The sequence below is a fragment of the Salvia miltiorrhiza genome, chromosome 8 (assembly GCF_028751815.1).
Source record: "Salvia miltiorrhiza cultivar Shanhuang (shh) chromosome 8, IMPLAD_Smil_shh, whole genome shotgun sequence".
NCBI lineage: Eukaryota > Viridiplantae > Streptophyta > Magnoliopsida > Lamiales > Lamiaceae > Salvia > Salvia miltiorrhiza.
This window is the reverse complement of record NC_080394.1, coordinates 679,101-699,256: the sequence shown is the minus strand read 5'-3', so window position 1 is coordinate 699,256 and position 20,156 is coordinate 679,101. Positions and strand designations below refer to the sequence as shown.

The 20,156-nt window shown below is 33.5% G+C and overlaps 1 protein-coding gene and 1 long non-coding RNA gene across 3 annotated transcripts; one reads left to right on the top strand and one right to left on the bottom strand.

Moving 5' to 3' along the window:
- Positions 1–1,615: 1,615 nt before the first annotated feature.
- Positions 1,616–9,071, bottom strand: LOC130999730 (chalcone synthase-like). Of its 2 annotated transcripts, none has more exons than XM_057925350.1 (2): positions 8,861–9,071; positions 1,616–2,830 (listed from the first exon to the last, which is right to left on the bottom strand). In XM_057925350.1, the coding sequence occupies exons 1-2, from the start codon at positions 9,036–9,038 to the stop codon at positions 1,833–1,835; spliced, it is 1,176 nt and encodes a 391-aa protein (XP_057781333.1). In that variant the 5' UTR covers positions 9,039–9,071; the 3' UTR covers positions 1,616–1,832. The 2 variants fall into 2 exon arrangements, with proteins under 2 accessions (XP_057781333.1, XP_057781334.1); XM_057925351.1 differs by lacking the exon at positions 8,861–9,071 and adding an exon at positions 3,924–3,933.
- LOC130999731 (uncharacterized) lies at positions 4,878–8,536 on the top strand. The gene is made up of 3 exons (XR_009093578.1): positions 4,878–5,602; positions 7,730–7,792; positions 8,298–8,536. It is a non-coding gene; the product is annotated as an uncharacterized LOC130999731 (long non-coding RNA).
- Positions 9,072–20,156: the final 11,085 nt, after the last annotated feature.

Sequence of the window (20,156 nt, the reverse complement as noted above, 5' to 3'; positions counted from 1 at the left end):
ATGCAGATTTTGAAGTTTTTTTGGAAATTGCAGATTTGGATATATTTCGAATTTTAAGGAATAATTAATTTAATTATAGGTTATTAAAAATTAAATTAATAAGAAAAAAATAAGTCTTTTTCATATTGATAAAATAGAAATAATTAGTTATTCCTTAATCACAAAACTTAAACATGTGGACCACACTCCTTATTCACCTAATTAGCTTCTTCTTAATCTCCGTGTCGAAAAGTAACGAGACTTAAATAGCGGGACGGAGGGAGTATATAATTTTTTTATGAAGTACGCTCAATAGTAGATACTTCTAAAAAAACTCTTTCGTTAGAACAAAAAAATGAAATAGTACCAAAAATCGTATCACTTGTAGCTAAGCTAGTTCGCTCGACACCTAATAATTTAAAATATACTTCATCCGTCCCAATAATGTTGTCCCGTTTCTTTTGGGCACGGAGATTAAGGAGTGTGAAATTAGTGTTCTAAACTAGAAGGTCCCACATGTTTAAGAACAAATTAAGTATGGCTTAAAATTATCTTGTTTCTTCTTCACTTCCTCCCGACGGCAACAGTAGGCGGCGGAGCCACACTTGCGCCACCTCCTTCTCCGGCGTCGGCACAGCCACCAGCCTCTTCGCCGCCTCTCTCCATCCGGAGCAGTGAACAGAATCAAGCAAAAGAACAAGAATAAAAATCAAATCTTTAGCCCAAGAACAATTTCTTCAACAAATTTTTGCTAACCAAGAACAGAAAAACCAAGAACAAATTTTTCATAATCTTCATTAACCAAGAACAAAATCTGGAAAAGCCAAGAACAGGAAAAAATCGTTAACCAAGAACAGAAAAGCCAAATTTCTTCAACAAGTTTTCCATCGTCTTCGCTAACCAGGAGAAGGCACTGTGGCGGCAGCCCTATGGCTGTACAGTCGCCGGAATCGAAGGGGTGGCGTTTGGATTTGGGGATTTAGGGCTCGGAGGCGGAGAGAGAGGTGGAGACGGCGAAGGGAAGCTGATGGCGAGGCAAGAGAAGAGGGAGTTTAGGGCTTAGATCTGTGCTCGACGAATTTACAGAGGGGGAAGGAGGGAGGCGGCGACGGCGGCGGAACAGAGGCGGAGAGGCGAAGCACCATGAATGGTGGAGGAGAGAAGAGGCGACCTGACGGCGTGAGAAGAGAGGCAAGAGGCAGAGGGCGCTAAAATAAAAAGGCAGAGGCAGAGGCGGCGACGAGCCCTAATTCATGGGGGAGCGGATTTACAGAGGGGGAAGGGGGAGGCGGAGGCGGAACAGAGGGGGAAGAGGGAGGCGGCGCTGGTGGATTTGCAGAGGGGAAATGGTGGAGCGAATTTAGAGAGGGAGAATGAGGGAGATGGTAGAGAGAGAGAGAGAGAGAGAGGCGAGTAGAGGTAATTTAGAGGGGGTAAGTTTAATTAGAATCATGTTTAAGTGAGAGTTAATTAGCCTTAAAATTTACCTAAAAAGGAAATTGGACAAGATTATTGGGACAAACCAAAAAGGAAAGTGAGACAAGATTATTGGGACGGAGGGAGTAATAATTCTCGACTATATACCATATCAGTTTTGCATGAATTTCCTCATATTCTTGAACAGAATATGGTCTAATAATAATAATAATAATAATACATGTTGGGTAGCTTATTTTAAACTTTTTGTACGTCCATGTACAATTATTAAAACAAAACAAACATACGTCGCCCCAACTTTAACACAATCAAATTGAAACATAGTTCTAGTCGCACACATATGTAGAAAGAGGGCCTATTCTTATTGTTTCGCCTCGGGCCTTATTTTTGTTAGGATCGGTCATGGTTGCCGCTCTTTATAATTCAATCGGAATGCTGCGCAGCACCACCGTCTCCACCGTGATGCCCGGCCCGAACCCGAGCAGCACCCCCCACTCCACCCCCTCGCCGGTGGTGCTCCTCCCCTCGTCGGCGGAGGCCTTCCTCATCTCATCCATGACCAACAGCACGGAGGGGCTCGACACGTTCCCGTACTCACTCAACACGTGGCGCGACAGCCGCAGCCTCTCGGGCTTCAGGCCCAACCTCGCCTCCACCTGATTCAGTATCGCGGGCCCACCGGAATGCACAACCCAGAATATCGAGTTCCAATCCGAGATCCCCCACGGCCCGAAAGCCCGCTCCAAACTCTCCTCGATGTTATCCGAGACCAGGCCCGGGATACCTTTTGCGAGATCTATGAGAAGCCCGGCCTCCCGCATACGGCCGCGGATGCAGTCGCCGCTTCCCGGGATCGTCGCCTGCGCCGCCGACATGATCTGGAAGAGCGGCAGCTCCGCCGCCGCCGGGTCGGCGCCGACGATCAAGGCGGCGGCGGCGTCGCCGAAAATCGCCTGCCCGACGAGGTCCCCGATGCGGGCCTCGTTCGGGCCGCGGAAGCAGATGGCGGTGAACTCGCAGCAGACGACTAAAACCCGGGCGGCGGCGTTGTTCTCGGCCACGTCCTTGGCCAGGCGGAGGGCGGAGGCGCCGCCGCAGCAGCCGTGCTGGGACATCATGGTGCGGGTGACGGAGGAGCAGAGGCCGAGGAGGTTGGCGAGGCGGTAGTCGGCGCCGGGCATGTCGACGGAGATAGTGCTGGTGCAGAAGATGAGGTGGGTGATGTTGGACTTGGGCTGCCCCCATTCCTTGATCGCCTTCTCCGCCGCTTCCTGCCCCAGCTTCGGCACCTCCACCACCGCCATCTCCTGCCGCGCATCCAGCGACGGCGCGGAGTAGGCGGCGATGTTGGGGTTTTCCTTGAGGAGATCCTCTGTCAGGTGCATGTAGCGTTTCTTGATCATCGAATTTTCGCCTAGAATGAAATATTATGAGAACTCGGAAATAACCAATCTCTATGCGACAACGAAGTGCAGTTCAATTAATAAGACATTTAAGAATAACCAAACTTTATGCAACAAAGAAATGCAGTTCAATCAATAAGACGTTTCTTTCTAATTATTGGATTGAAAATGAGGAACTATTATCGATCCTATATTAATTAAAATTACCAAACATTTGCTCGGAATACTCTATTTCTATTTTTGTTTTTTTTTCAATATTAAATTATACTATATGCTTTAATTTAATTTATTATACATTAGGATATATACACCCTAGCTACGAGACATAGAAGGTGTTTGGCTGAGCTTATAAACTCTTTAAAACAACTCAGTGTTTGCGCACCAATGAGAGTAAAATAAGAAACAAATATGAAATTATGAGAAAATCATGACTATTAATTAAATCGGTGACTGAAACAACATTGTTTTATCTATTTTATCAAACGACGTCATTTTCAAGCCAGCATTAGTATGCCACGTCACATAGAAGGCAACAAAAGTATGGTCGGAATACTTCACCGCGTGGAAAAAAGACTCAATCAAAAGTTTATGTATTTCACACTAACATTTGAAAATCATGAGAAAAATGAGAATTCGTCCAAATTTGGTGGATTTTGGCGCTATTTGCTCTTTAAGAAATTATAACTTTAAATCAAGTTATAATGTGAAAAAAAAAGAGAGATTATATTTAAATTAAATAATCAATTCATTATTGCTGATATAATCAAGCTTAAGATGATTAACAATAGGTTCATAGGATGATTCAATAATATTTTAATAATTATTCATTTATAATTAATTAACGGGACCTAATAAAAAAATAAAATACAAATAAATATAATATCTATATTTTTTACTTTTATCAAATAAATAAGATTTGATTATGTGAACTCTTTCTGCTAGTTAAACTAAAACGCAAGAGAATGAATATGTATGGAAGTTGGCAGTATTTCGTGATCTAAGAAAAAAGTGCGGAGAAAGTAAACGAAATCGAAGAAGTAATATGTAAAAGAAATTCAGCAGACAGGAATAAATTAATTAAGAAAAAGACGAAATATATCTTACAAATGCGCTTGAATTTTCGCCTAGAATAAAATATTATGAGAACTCGGAAATAACCAAACTCTATGCGACAACGAAGTGCAGTTCAATTAATAAGACATTTCGGAATAACCAAACTTTATGCAACAAAGAAATGCAGTTCAATCAATAATTAATACGTTTCTTTCTAATTATTGGATTGAGATTTGAGAGTTCAGAGTCATAACCGAAGAAAATGAGGAACTATTATTGATCCTATATTAATTAAAATTACCAAACATTTTTTCGGAATACTCTATTTCTCTTTTCGGTTTTTTTTTTCAATATTAAATTATACTATATGCTTTAATTTAGTTTATTATACATTAGGATATATACACCCTAGCTACGAGACATAGAAGGTGTTTGGCTGAGTTTATAAACTCTTTAAAACTGTTTGCGCACCAATGAGAGTAAAATAAGAAACAAATGTGAAATTATGAGATAATCAGGACTATTAATTAAATCGGTGGCTGAAACAGCGTTGTTTTATCTATTTTATCAAACGACGTCATTTTCAGGCCATCATTAGTATGCCACGTCACATAGAAGGCAACAAAAGTATGGTCGGAATACTTCACCGCGTGGAAAAAAATTAGACTCAATCAAAAGTTTATGTATTTCACACTAACATTTGAAAATCATGAGAAAAATGAGAATTCGTCCAAATTTGGTGGATTTTGGCGCTATTTGCTCTTTAAGAAATTATAACTTAAATAAACTTATAATGTGTAAAAAAAAATGAGAGATTATATTTAAATTAAATAAATGCATGTATTTATCAATTCATTATTGCTGATATAATCAAGCTTAAGATGATTAACAATAGGTTCATAAGATGATTCAATAATATTTTAATAATTATTCATTTATAATTAATTAACGGGACCTAATAAAAAAATAAAATATAAATAAATATAATGTAGTGACCCGCTCTTTTATATATTTTAAATCCAGTAATGAGTGTTTATTTTTGTTCATCAGTGAATGAAAACGGTTTTTATCCTAATATGAATTCAGCTTATGATCCTGAATTTATATTGTTAAAGCAGTTAATGATATTATTTCAGAGTTATAACTGACTTAGCAAAGTCACGTTATTTATTTAAGCGAGATGAAATTTGATTTTATTTTTACTCAGATCGTGAATTATTTCCGACTCAGGAAGTTAATTAAATCTGCGGATTTAATTTAGATATCAGAACAACGAACGAATTAAATCTACGGATTTAATTTAGATTCATTTTATAATTTATCGGTTTTAGTGAGAAATCACATGTCGAAATACGAGATTTATTTAAATAAACAGTATCAAGCATATACGAGCACACGATCCATCTTACAGTTACAGAATCACCGAGACAGAGAAAATACATCAATAATTCTCCTCTACATTTTTTTTTCCTTTCTTTTTCTTCTCTTTTTCTTTCCATTAATTTTGTTCCCCACTCCATCAACTCCACTACCCTATGCTCCCCACCATCTCCACTACCTTTGCTCCCCATCAACTCCAACACTTCACCCATTCCTTCCATTTCGCACCAGCAATCACAAAGAGAAGGAAGACTTGGCTTAACTACTTTGCCAAGATTTCAAGCTGCTCCAGTCCAGTAGTACCCCAACACTCGAAGCTAGAGTTTATTGGGTGAAAAACCGTGCATGAGGTAAGGCAGCGAATCTGCCATAAGCACACTGCTCCGGCAGTGTTTTGCAAGGCGATTCCAGCCATCCAAACGGTTCCCAAAAATTCCCAAATTAATTGTGTATCATCTTTCATACATTTTCTATATTTTGGTAAAATTTCAGAATATTTAGAGCTCACATGATTTATTTATGAATTTGTAAACATCACTGCCCATCTGGAATACATTTTTGGTAAACAATCTTTGGGAGATCATAAGTAAAGTTTCACTCGGTGAAAACCTTTGAAACTTGAATATGTCACTCTAGACTTCCGTATCTTTCTTTTGACATCGGCCTCACCATTTTTGAATAAGGGAAACAACCGGTATAAATTCTTGAAATCTAGTTCTTATTCCATGTACCATCCAGTAGATTTTACAAACCTACGACTTTGAGGTGGAAAAGGCCGACTTAAATATTTGATTCTCAAGCCTATCTTTCTACTGAATATTCACTGACATGTCGGGAACTTACTTGTTCAGTTTTAGAATTTTTGGTGAAGCTTAAAGTGGTTTTTCCGATTTATGTTCTGAATCTGCCAAACTTGAACTCTTTTTGTGCACTGAACTTTAGATAGTCATATCTTCTAAACCATGAAGGTTCTTAGAGTAAATCCAACTGGAGAGTGTTATGATCTCTCCCTAGTTTCCAGATTGACCTTTGGGGTTCCCAGTGGAGTTTTGTAAAGGGAGATATGAATTTTTAAAGAAAGCCCACTGACTTGGTTGTAATCTGGAAATATGAAATTTACAGATTTTTGCTTGTTAAATACCCATCTTTGAGAGGGCATATCTTGCTCGTTTGAATTGTTTTTCATTCGATTCAAATTGGAGAATGATCCTTGAAATGTCTAGTTTCCAGAATGTCTTTTGGAGCCTCATTTGGAGATCCGAGGTAGATTTGGTGTCTGTTGTAAAACAACCCCTTAAGAGCTCAAGTTGTTGAATTATTTTCTATGTATCAAAGTTTATTTTAAAGGATGTTTCGTGAAAGATTTAGTATATGTGCGTAACAAGTTTGGGACTATTTATTTTAAATGAGGTCCGTTCTTTATTTAAATTAGGATGGACTTTTAATGAATATTTTTGGGATTAAACTATTATTTCTTGATTTATGTAAATTATTTTTAAGGACTTATAAATATGAATTTCGTAGGCCTACTGACCTACTGTGATCGACGGTTTGTCGATGTCTAACAGCTTTGAAAATTTTATAGCAAGTCCCTACATGAGTCTTGAGTACCCTGGTAAAATTTCAAGCCATTCCAACTTCGTATGATACTTCTTTAAAATGTAAAACCTAAACTGCACATTACTACTGAGAATTTCAGAGAACAGAGAAAAGAGTCATTTATTTCAGTAGCTTCCTGGGTGATCTAGCTTTCCAAATTTTTATGGTATTAACCTTATTGTGTTATTTAGATATCCACCAAAGTTGAGCCCAGTTTGACAACGTTTACTATTTTTCAAAAATACAAGTTTTCGATTGTTCAAAACTGCCGAACATGGTAGATCGTGGTAAAAACGTCATATCTCTCAAACCACTTGGAGTTTTCGACTCTATTTTTTTTATATGAAACTAGACTCGAAGATCTTTCTTTCGGTATGAGTCTCGAGTCCAGGAGATGTCGGAGTCAGAACAGATTAAATTTTGAAGTTGAGTCAGTGTAAAAGCAGAGCATGTTTTGATGATGTTTGATTGTGATTCTTATGTGCCTTATGTTGAGCCTTTTTATTTTATTTTATTTTTTTTTTAATTTTATAACATTACTTGTTCTTATTTATTAAGCCCGATTAATTATGAGATTATAAAGCGAATAAGTTGAAGTATTTATTTTCTATTGACTACGAGGAGCGGGGTTTATTTAATTGACGGATTAGAACACCCGAAGAGAACGGATTAATTTTTGTTAATTATCCGGCTTCATGAGACGAGACTTAGCTTTTGTTTAAATCCGATAGCCTGGATTAACAATAGAAATTCCCTGATTATTATCTCAGAATAATAGTTCATGCATACGAGATTCATGCATAGTTTAATTACGCATTCTCATTTAATTGAGAATTTTCCCTCGATTTAAAGTCTTACGTTATTTTCTCGGATTAAAGGTCGAGCGCAAGAATAAGAGCTCGTCAAGGAGTCACTAATCTGTAGCAAAGCTTTGCTATCAGGTGGGCATTACTTTCATATATATCAAATGAGTTTAAATGTTACGTTCAAGCAAGTTATTTCATGACTAAATTAATTGAAGTTATTTCAAATATTGTCTTGCCATAAAATATTTAAATTTCAGTATGATATCTATCTGATGTGACTTTTATTATGCAATCGAATTCGGGTCCTGAGCAGTTGATAGCTATCCTGCCAGGGCTAGTGTACACCAGTGACCGTGAGTCATCTAGCGGGTTGGCCGGTCAAGTGACCGTGAGAGGTGGCCACCTCTCCGGCACACAGTTCCAGATATGATAGATTACAAGAGAACTTAGACTGCAGTCGAACTTTAAGAATCACAAATGAATTTAGTAAGCTTGGGCCTTTTAGCGAAAAACTCCCTTGCTGTACTGTTTATGATGGCATGACAATTTACAGTTTTGAAGCATGTGTTTTTATACTTAGGCATACGTGCCCACTGAGTACTTTTGTACTCAAGCCCTGCATATATTTCTAAATGTGCAGGTTGAGCAGCTGCCGATGGTGATGAAGTGACGAGCAGGACTCTTTTGTTTTATTATGTATTAATGAACTCTAGGGTTACATGTCTTCATACATGTAATCAGAACCTTATTCCGCTGCGTACTCAGAAGTTTTATGTTATTTTGGATAAGTCGGAGTTATCCGAATTTACTAGTTATTTGAGTCTATACGACTAAAACTCCGTTATATTATAAATATCCATGGTGTTAACATTGATGAAATACGATCCTTTCTTGTTTGATTATTCCCCTTTCTACCCCGCTTCTAATCTCCCTCCATTAGTCACGGTTTCCCCGGCTTAATTATCCTTAATTAGGACCGGTCGTGACATATAATATCTATATTTTTTACTTTTATCAAATAAATAAGATTTGATTATGTGAACTCTTTCTGCTAGTTAAACTAAAACGCAAGAGAATGAATATGCATGGAAGTTGGCAGTATTTCGTGATCTAAGAAAAAAGTAGCGAAGAAAGTAAATGAAATCGAAGAAGTAATATGTAAAAGAAATAAATTAATTAAGAAAAAGACGAAATATATCTTACAAATGCGCTTGAATTTCTCTTTGAGTTCGGTCTTATGCTCACTGTTTGTGACACGGAAGTAGTAATCGGGAAACGTGCTCTGCTCGACGCAGTTCGGCGGCGTGGCGGTGCCAATCGCCAACACGGTGGCCGGACCCTCGGCTCGTCGTGCTCGACGGATCTCCTCCACGCTTGCCATTTAATTTATATCGCCGGAAAATGTGTTGCTTGAGGAAATGGTATGTGACAATGTTATATCTGTGAATAGGCGAAAGTACCCACTTTTATAACTTGTCTTATAAAAGTACCCACCCAAGCCAAAGTCCAAAAAGTCAAAGCCGACATGCTTGGTTTTTTGGAAAATCAGACCTGACATGCTTCGGTTTTTGTAAAATGTCTAACTCACGTCAATTTCACAAGTTTAAAATGTGATGAAGAGACAATAATTGCCCAACTCACGTCACTTTCACATTCTAATGTATACTGTATGTTTGAAAATTTATAAAAAAATTAGCTTACGTTTGCATTATAAAAACATTAGTAAGAGGACTAAAAATTTCACTATTATGTGTATTATGCAACAAAAAAATATTTAGAAACCAATGAAACAATTAGCCGCCGGAAATTCATAGCCGTGAACAGTAGCCGGCGGTCCAAACTATACACGGCTACTGGTCAGCGGCTATGAACTTCCGGCGGCTAATTACTCCATTTGTTTCATAATATTTTTTTGTTGCATAATATACATAATAGTGAATTTTTGAGCCCTCTTAGTAATATTATATTATAACACGAATACCTTAATTTAGAGTTTTTATTTAAATTTTTAATTTTATTTTTTTTATATTACAAGAAGTATACATTGATGTCAAATATGAGAGATACTGAATCTGCAAAAAATTGGATTATAGTGGGGTAAAAATACTCACTTTATGCATGATTTGATTGAACACAAAATAATACAGTAAACACATAAAATAATAGGCTATTTTTGAAGAAAACACTTGAAACTCCTGAAATGTAAACACAAAAATATTTTAGCTCTAAAAAAACAATTAGCCGGCGGACATTCATAGCCGTGAACAGTAGCCGGTGTTCCAAAATATACACGGCTACTGGTCAGCGGCTATGAACTTCCGGCGGCTAATTAATCCATTTGTTTCATAATATTTTGTTGTTGCATAATATACATAATAGTGAATTTTTGAGCCCTCTTAGTAATATTATATTATAACACGAATACCTTAATTTAGAGTTTTTATTTTAATTTTTAATTTTATTTTTTTATATTACAAGAAGTATACATTGATGTCAAATATGAGAGATACTGAATCTGCAAAAAATTGGATTATAGTGGGGTAATAATACTCACTTTATGCATGATTTGATTGAACACAAAATAATACAGTAAACACATAAAATAATAGGCTATTTTTGAATAAAACACTTGAAACTCATGAAATGTAACCAAAAAAATATTTGAGCTCTAAAAAAACAATTAGCCGCCAGAAATGCAAATCCGGTCGTACTAGCCGTGTGAAATTTTTCACACACGGGTAGTGAATCCGGCTACGATTTTGTGGCGGCTAAAAGTTTTTTTGGGAGCAAAAAATCATTTTGAAGTAATACATATGGTTGTAAAATTTTTTACCTTGTTATTTCTATTTATTTGTTAATGTTTTAGTCAAAAAAGTACATGTCCACATGAAATAAGAGATAAGGTGACTGCACAAATTTGGATTGTAATGAGGCTTTAATGCTCACTTTCTGCATGCATTTGATTGCACATTGAATAATAGATTGAAGTGTACTGAATGAATGAACAATACATTTCACGTGAATTTGTACAAAGGAATCTAATATTAGTCTATAATTGCTACACTTGTGAATGAGAAAACATAAATCCAAATACTCGTAGAAAGAGCATTCAGTTAAAAAATTGAGAAATTGAAACCCTCAAAGATTTGAGAAGTGGTTTGTGCGATAGTTGGTGCAATTGGTGTTCAAATTCTACTTGAAGAGGTGATTTTCTCATATATTGTTTGTGTAATTAATAGTTTGAATGTTTTATGTTATATTTATGAGAATTTTTAAAGTGTTTATGCATATTTTAATACTACATTTTATGTGTTTTTATAGATGGAATTCGTTAGATACATATATGTGAGATACAACGGACTCGTCGATGGTATACACTATGTTGGTGGGGATACAGAGGTCCTTCCCCTCGTCAACGAAACTATTGAGAGCCTGATGTGCAGCGTCAACAATATTATGAGGACGCATTCGTTGAGCTCGAGCTACCAATTGTATTATTTGGCGACCAATCTATTTGGTAGGGAGATGAAATGTGGCTTGGCCACAGACGATGACGTGGAAGCCTTGTTGGCAACTGCCGACTATCCCATGGTGTACGTTGAGCACTACAACGGTCCGATTGTAGAAGAAGCCTACATCCCTACTTTTAATTTTGCTGAACCTTCGGGACACGTAGATGAAGCACAATGCAGTCAGTATGAGACGCCGTATTATCATCATACGTCGTTTCATGGTGTCCAGAGCTCGCTTCCACGACAATATTTTAATTGGGATGGACAACCGCTAGACGAATCTGCATGGAATCAAACCGAAAGGCTTAATGAAGTATGTGGGAGATTGAACGATGTGCGGATCTTCGCGTTACTTTAATAATTCACGAAAATAATTATGTACATGTAGAGGATCTTCGCGTTACTTTAATAATTATGCACTACCCAATTCAATTCTTTGGCATCTCAGCTTATTTAAATAATTGAAATGATTTTAAAATTAAACTAAATCAAATTATATACTAAGTAATTCACAAATAACATAACTAATTCAACCAAAATGACTACAACAAAATAACATAAGTATTTCACGTCCCAACAAAATAATTAAACATAATGACTACAACCAAAATGAATATACAACCAATAATTAATTATTTTCGTCCCAACATAAGTAAATTCCGTCCCAATAATTAAACAATGTAATTTTCGTCCCAACATAATTAATTCACGAACACAAGTAATTCGAATTAAACAATCCGGTCCAAAAAAATTCACGAAAATAACATGCTTCTACTTGTTGTGGAAAATAACATCCTTATTCACGAATTTAAAATCAACGAAATAGGATACTTACTTGATTTGAAGAAGAAGCCATGGTCTATGCCTTCGGACGTTGAAAAAATCGTGGATGCTCTCCTTCAAGTTCAAAAAAAATGATTCTCATTCAAACATGGACAAACAAGAAAACCAAGCAAAAAACAAAAATTCATTCCAATTTACCTTGGGTTTGGAATGCTCTCCTCTCTCTTAAAAATGAGTAGCCGATGCTCTTTCTCCTCTGTCTCTCTCTTTCTCGGCTGCCTCTCTCTCTCACTCTCTCTCAAAAAATAAACTTTACCCGTGCGGCTAGGTTAAAACTTCTACCCATGTAAATGGGTTTCTTGGTCAAACAAGCCTTTAAATTGCCGTGTATATCCCCCCAATAAAGCTTCCAATATTCTCGCCTATCTGTATAGCCGTATGAATTGTCCAATCACTCTTTTTTAAAAAAAAAATAGGTTTTCGTGTATAAATAGAATAAATAGTAGTAAATTAAGGGTAAAAAATACGAATATTATATAAAATGATATGAAAAATTATTTTAAAAACATTTAATAGCTTACCCGCCAGTACTGAGTATCCTTACGCTTTAGCCGTGAGTATTTTCTTATCCACGGCTACGGCAGCCGGCTACATATTTCTGGCGGGTACCCACTTTTTAAGGTGTATTATGTTTCACTGATTCATAATATATGATTTTTTAATTTTTTTATGCACCATTTGCTATTATTTTATGTGTTACAATATTAATTCATATACAATCAAATAAACTAAATAAATTTAGACTTATTGAGTTTATTTTGTCAATCTCCTTCTCGTGAATTTACTGCAAAGAGATTCCCACCCTATAAAGCTGCATTGTAGCCGTATGAATTGTCCAATCACCCTTTAAGCTTATAATTTAAAAAAAAAATAGGTTTTCGTGTATAAATAGAAGAAATAGTAGTAAATTAAGGGTAAAAAATACGAATATTATATAAAATGATATGAAATATTATTTTAAAAATATTTAATAGCTTACCCGCCAGTACTGAGTAGCCGTACGCTGTAGCCGTGAGTAGTTTCTTACCCACGGCTACGGCAGCCGGCTACATATTTCTGGCGGGTACCCACTTGGTAAGGTGTATTATGTGTCACTGATTCATAATAGAGGATTTTGTAATTTTTTTATGCACCATTTACTATTATTTTATGTGTTACAATATTAATTAATATACAATCAAATAAACTAAATAAATTTAGACTTATTGAGTTTATATTGTCAATCTCCTTCTCGTGAATTTACTGCAAAGAGATTCCCACCCTAGAAAGCTATTATACCCGTGAATTGTCCAATCCCCCTTTAAGTTTATAATAATAATAAAAATTAGGTCTGTTTAAAAATTTAAAATCAAGAGTATTATGAAACTAGAATATTTTATAAAGCTAATGAAGTATTTACCCGCCTGTTAATCCTAGCCGGTTAAAGTAGCCGCCGGTATCCATTTCCGGCCGGCTACTGCTAACGGCTACGATTAACCGGCGGGTAATTGTTGTATTAGCTTAAAAAAAATACTTGTTTCATAATACGCTTCATTTAATTTTTTTTCAACTTTCTTATAGATGTTTAATAACATGAAAACCTGTCTTTATTTTTTCGAACTTAAGGCATTTAGGGTTACAAATAATGACGTAAGTTAGCAAATAATGCCATTTCCTCAGATTTAGAGTCATATTTAACTACCTCTCTTACACATTTTCTTACACAAGTGTACTTGTGTAAGAAAAGTGTAAGAACTTTTACGGAAAACGATGCAAACCTATCACCATCAATTGCAAAGTGGGTAGTTTTATAAGACATCTTATATGGGTGGGTAATTTTGTAAGATAACTAACCAAAGTGGGTACTTTAAATTCCATCCCATGTTATATTTGGGCGGGGGGTTTGGGGGTTATATATAGAGGGTGTTTAGCTAAGTTATTAGCTCTTGGAGCAAATAAGATGTTTCAAGAGTTTATAAGATGTTTCAAAAGCTTAGTTTTTTAAAAGTTTATAAGTTGTCAAAGTGTTTTGGATAATTGAGCATATAAGCGAGAGAGAGAATTTTTAATTAGAGAGAAAAAATCGAAGAAAAATGAAATTAGAATAATATATGATGAAAATAAAAATCATTGTTGAGTTATTTTTCTGTAAAATTAGTGTTGCTTATAAGATAATGAGAAAAATAAGTTGGGGTAGAAAAACTTAATTTTTGGAAAGCTTATAAGCTCTTAGAGTTTATTTTTACAGCTTGTAAGCTCTTTAAAATCTTATTTTGCCAACACTTTAAAAGAGCTTATAAACTCCTAAATCTATCTATACCTATTCCAAAAGAGCCACGTTTTACAAAATTTGATTTGCCTAATATGTCCCTATTTCTTAATCTATTTTAAGGACAATAGTGTAATATCATATTATTATTATTATTATTATTATTATTATTATTATTATTATTATTATTATTATTATTATTATTATTATTATTATTATTATTATTATTATTCTAATCTTTTTTATTTAGTTGATTATTGTCATAATAATGAACATAAAATAATTCAACTCCAATCACAATTCTAAACAAGTTCGATTTTATCTATATTTATTATATATCTATTATTTAAATCCAAGACTTATTAATTTTTTTAATACAAATTTACTATATAAATTCAATAAATTTATAAAGAAAAACTCAATGAAGTATGTTATTAAGTCCTACTAAAATCTAAATCTATATACACAAAAAGATTCGAAAAATACATAAACACATTGAGGAAATATTTTTTAGTAAGATAAATAAGTAAATAATAGTATTGTTATATCCTTCTACGAAAATAAAATTAGTAAAGTTAAATTACATAAGTAATTTGATTGGATAAAAAGGCAAAAACAAGGGTGAGACTGATCGAGTGTATGGATGAGATGGTCGAGGAAGGGTTGGGTCACAGATCTCAGGCTGGTTGAAAAATACGGATAATTCAAAGTAATTATTGTTGTGATGAAAAAATAATATAAAAAAATTTCGAGATGATTGTCATTTTTAATCACGAGAACTTGTACTTTTCATTTATTTGGTCAAGTAATTATTATCGTAAGATAAGGTAACCATTGATATGAAGAAATGTAATGTTTCAATAGATACCGTGAGAGCACATCTTAAAATAAGAAATAAGAGCAATTTTTAATGTATGAATTTTATGTAGAACAGGTATGAATTCGCTGTATAAAGGTATGAATTGTGAAAATAAATTTTTGTTACCTTTGGGATTCAAACTCAAGACCATAAATCCATCCAACAGGATTACGAATCAATCGTAGATCTTGATGATTTAAGGGCTGAAAATGATTCTTATTTTATATCTTAAGAAATGCTCTTATTTTAGCCCTTCCATATATATATATATATATATATAGAAGGAGAGGTTCAAGAAAGAACCACTAAATAAAAGAAGAACGCAAAATCATTTTCAGCCATTCGATCATCAAGATCTATGGTGGATGCATCATCTTGTTGGATGAATGCAGATCCTGGGTTCGAATCCTGAAGGGAGCAATTTTATTTTTATTTTTTTGAGTGCATTAATTTTAACAACGAATGCATATATATATATATATAGGGGTGGGCTATCGTGAGAGCACATCTTAAAATAAGAAATAAGAGCAATTTTCAATGTATGAATTTTATGTAGAATACGTATGAATTCGCTGTATAAATGTATGAATTCGCTGTATAAATTTATGAATTGTGAAAAATAAATTTTTGCTAACTTTGGGATTCGAACTTAGGACCATAAATATATCCAACAGGGTTACGAATCAACCGTAGATTTTGATGATCTAAGGGATGAAAATGATTCTTATTTTATATCTTAAGAAGTGCCCTTATTTTAGCTCGCCCCTATATATATATATATATATATATATATATATATAGGGGAGGGCTAGGGTGAAAACACCCCTTAGTGTATAAAATAGGAATATATATTGACCATAGATCTCCTTTAAATCAACGGTCCAGATCTAAAATATTGAAATCGTCCGATTCACTTACATAAACTGTGAATTCATACCAATCTTAGGAAATAGGGTAGAAGAGTAAAATACTTTCTTTGACCATTCGTGTACAGATTTTTGGCCCCAATTTTTGCGCCTAGTAATTAGGAAAGGTTGGTTTTCCATATCTGAAATGATTACACTTAAATGAATTGATTGAAGGAGTGATGAATACGTGTCATTGCATTTTCCTTATTCCTCATTTTGTTTCTGCATAACCAAAAAATTTTAGCTTTTTTTTTTTTATATATCTCTTATCCCCGATTTTAATTTTTTCCTATCGGTGTCTGATCTAATCTTCTTCTCCGGCGATATTCGGCATTTGTGATTTTCGATTCATCTTACACAATTGATTGCATGAATTGTTTTAGCAATTCCTGAATTGAATTAAAATAATTTTCGATTCGTGTTGTATCAACACGTAATGCATGCAATTTAATTTCCAATTCGTGCTGTATCAAAATGTAATTCATATGTAATATGCCTACGATATTCACACGGGTAATAAATCACACAATTGATTGCATAAATTATTTTAGCAATTCCTGAATCAGATTAAAATAATTTTTGATTCGTGCTGTATCAACACGTAACACATGCAATTTAATTTTCAATTCGTGTCGTATCAAAACGTAATTCATACAATTTTAGCAATTCCGGAATCGGATTAAAATAATTTTCGTGTTGTATCAACACGTGATACATGCAATTTAATTTTCAATTCGTGTTGTATCAAAACGTAATTCATACAATTTAATTCTCGATCTGTTCTCTATCAACACGTAATTCATGCGGTGGTGATAGACACAAAGGCAAGTCAAAAGTGCAGAAGAAAAAAAAAACTAATGTGCATTACTACCACTATGTAAAAATCTCTATTGCATAAACATTGAGAATCACGACAATATTGCTATCAATAGTTTTAAATAGTAAATTTAAATGCAACTATATATGAAAATCTCTATTGCATAAATATTAATTTAATTCGACAAAATCATTTTACACATGAGAATGACGGGTATGAATAAATATATAAAACAATGAATATAGATATGCTTGGATATGGAATGAATTAACTTATTAATTACTAGATCTTCCTAACCGATTATGAAATATTAAATTACTTTGATAACCTTTATTGTGTTAGGCGTGTAATTCCAACCTTAATAATAGGACAATTTTGAGCCACAAGATCTTGAAGATCCTATGGATGAGATTGGTTCCTATTTTATACATTTAATAGTGTTTTTATTATAGCCCTTCTCTCTCTCTCTCTCTCTCTCTATATATATATATATATATATATATATATATATATATATATATATATATATAGGGAGAGGTTCAAGAAAGAACCATAAATAAAAAAAGACCGGAGAACCATTTTCAGCCATTCGATCATCAAGATCTACGGTGGATGCATCATCTTGTTGGATGAATGCAGATCCTGGGTTCGAATCCTGAAGGGAGCATTTTATTTTTATTTTTTTAGTGCATTAATTTTAACAGCGAATGCATTAATTTTTACAGTGGATGAATTAGATTTGATGGTTCTCCCGTTCTCACAAATAATGTAGTTCTCTCTAGAACCACACCCTATATATATACTATATATATATATATACTCCCTCCGTCCATGAAAGAACTTTCTAGGAGGGAGTGACACGGGTTTTAAGAAAAAAATATTGTTGAGTGTATTGAAAGTGGATAAAAGGTAGTTGAGTGTATTGAGAGTGGTGAAAATGTGTTATAATTAATATTGAAAGTTGTGAAAAGTGAAAAGTAAGATGATTATAAGTGGTGGGGTATAGTCCAAAAATAGGTAGGAAGTTCTTTTGTGGACGTCCCAAAAAGAAAAGATAGAAAGTTCTTTCGTGGACGGAGGGAGTATATATATATATGGGGCCGCTCCAATGAGACCCCATAATTTCAGTGAGATCTAGGGCACGATCTGGTGCGTTTATTTTATCAATCTTATGGCTGATATTGTATCTGGAGGGAGAATTTTTTTCGCAGAGTTCGAATCCTAGAGGGAGCAGAATATTTTAAATTTTGTTATTCATCAGTATATACTGCATTGTTCATCAATATATACATCTTATTCGTTAGACATATGTTTTGTTCATTAGTATTATATGTCTTATTCATTGTCCTCATGTTACACGAAAAATAGGGGGTCTCAATGGAGCGCGCCCATATATATATATATATATATATATATATATAAAGAAAAAAAAATATTGTTGCAACTAAGAATTGAACCAACGAGAGATGATGGATGAAGGAGTGTACCACTGAGCTAACAAATGTTATTTGTAGAGTTGCATATACTTTTTATTTATACGCTCGTGGTGAGAACCAGTCTCATGTAAGACCAACTCATATAGAAAAGTTATACATCAATATAAAGGATATTTCATTTAACTCTATGCATCTAATTAATTCGAAATTTGGATTTGAAGTTTTTATACTGACTTCTAGGGTGTTAATTTAAGCTCAATTTTATTCCTACAAAAATTCTATTATTATTACTATAGATATTATTTTAATTTAATACATTAGTATATATTAAAAGTTTTGAATATGGTCACATTGCTATATATTAAAAGAAAAAATAATTTAAACCCTCAAAATAAAGATTTAAAAAAATGTAAATACTTGAGGATATGAATCATATGATTATTATAGGATAACATATCTTCAGAATGTGCACTTAAAAAATTATTATGGATAAATAATATAACACACAACTTTATGCGATATTTCTCTAATTTTGACGTAGATGCTAATTAGTAATTATCATTGGAAGAAGATATGGAAAATAATGCATTAGTTTGACATAAAATAATGCACGACTATTATGATATATTCAAAAATTACTTTAAGCAACATTTGTACATTAATTCATCAAGTAATCATACTAAATTTGTTTTTGTTCAACTTTCAACTTTCAACTTTCAACTTTTAACTGTCAATTTTCAAATTAAATTAATTCATTAGTTTGACAATATTTTATGTGGAGTTATGTATTCATTTATAGCCTACATACCTAATTCTTTCAAAATAATTAAGAGCTTCTATAGACTATAAATATTACTCTTAGGAGGTCCTTGCTACCATATAGATCCATCAAATTATAAAAATATGCATGGCATTAGTTAGGAATGAGACTTTGTAAAAATATGCATGACACTGGTTGGGAAGAATACATATAATTTTGATAGTGTAATGGGGTGTTTACTATTGAGTGTTAACTTAATAGAGAAAGATAGCATAGGTTAACTCATTATCTATTAAGATGAATTCAAATTTTAAGATATCTCAAAGCACTTGATAATTTCTATAGTTTAAGATAATCGGCTTGAGTCTTTAATTATCCAATTGAAAGGGGATTGGAGAAATCCCACTAATAAGGATAAAAATTCTCAATTATGTATATTTTAAATCATGAAAAGTAAATGCATCTTAAATTATCTACAAATATTAAAATAACCATTTTACTTAAGCAAATATTGATTCTAATAACAAAAATAAAAATATAATAATGCTAACCACTACTACCCAAAATGCTCTTTTATAAATATATATTTTTGAACTTTTACAAAACAAATTTTGAAAATTTGATAGATTTTATAACATTAGTTTTTACAAAGTTATATTTGTAAAAACAAATCAAAAATCTTCCACCACGTTTAATCAAGTGTTAATGGTGTGAAACGTACAAAATTTGGATAGTATGGCTACAACTTTGTTCACATTTACTCTATGGACAATTTTGTCTGAAGTGTTAAGCAAAATGATTATTTAAAGGTATTGACACAAAAGGAAAATGGGAGTTTCCTTATTACTAACCTTCAAATTTTCAAGTATGAGTAACATACAATGAACTCTCTTTTTGTATGCCATGTAACTATTGTAATTATAGCTAGCCATAATAACAATTAGTTTTATGATTTAGAAATATTTAATTGATTAGTGGGACTATATAAGATGATAGCAAAACAACTTTTTTTGTCTTGTAATTAGAAATATATAATATGTGCATTTTCTTCCTCTAATCTTACTTAATTATATTAATTATTATTATAATATATTATCATTATAACTACAATACAAT

Excerpts from the sequence above, each read along its gene's own strand:
- LOC130999730 (XM_057925350.1), bottom strand. The coding sequence starts at position 9,038 with ATGGCAAGCGTGGAGGAGATCCGTCGAGCACGACGAGCCGAGGGTCCG. Across the intron at positions 2,831-8,860 it reads AGAGAAATTCAAGCGCATTT|GCGAAAATTCGATGATCAAG; the intron begins GTAAGATATATT and ends ATTTCATTCTAG.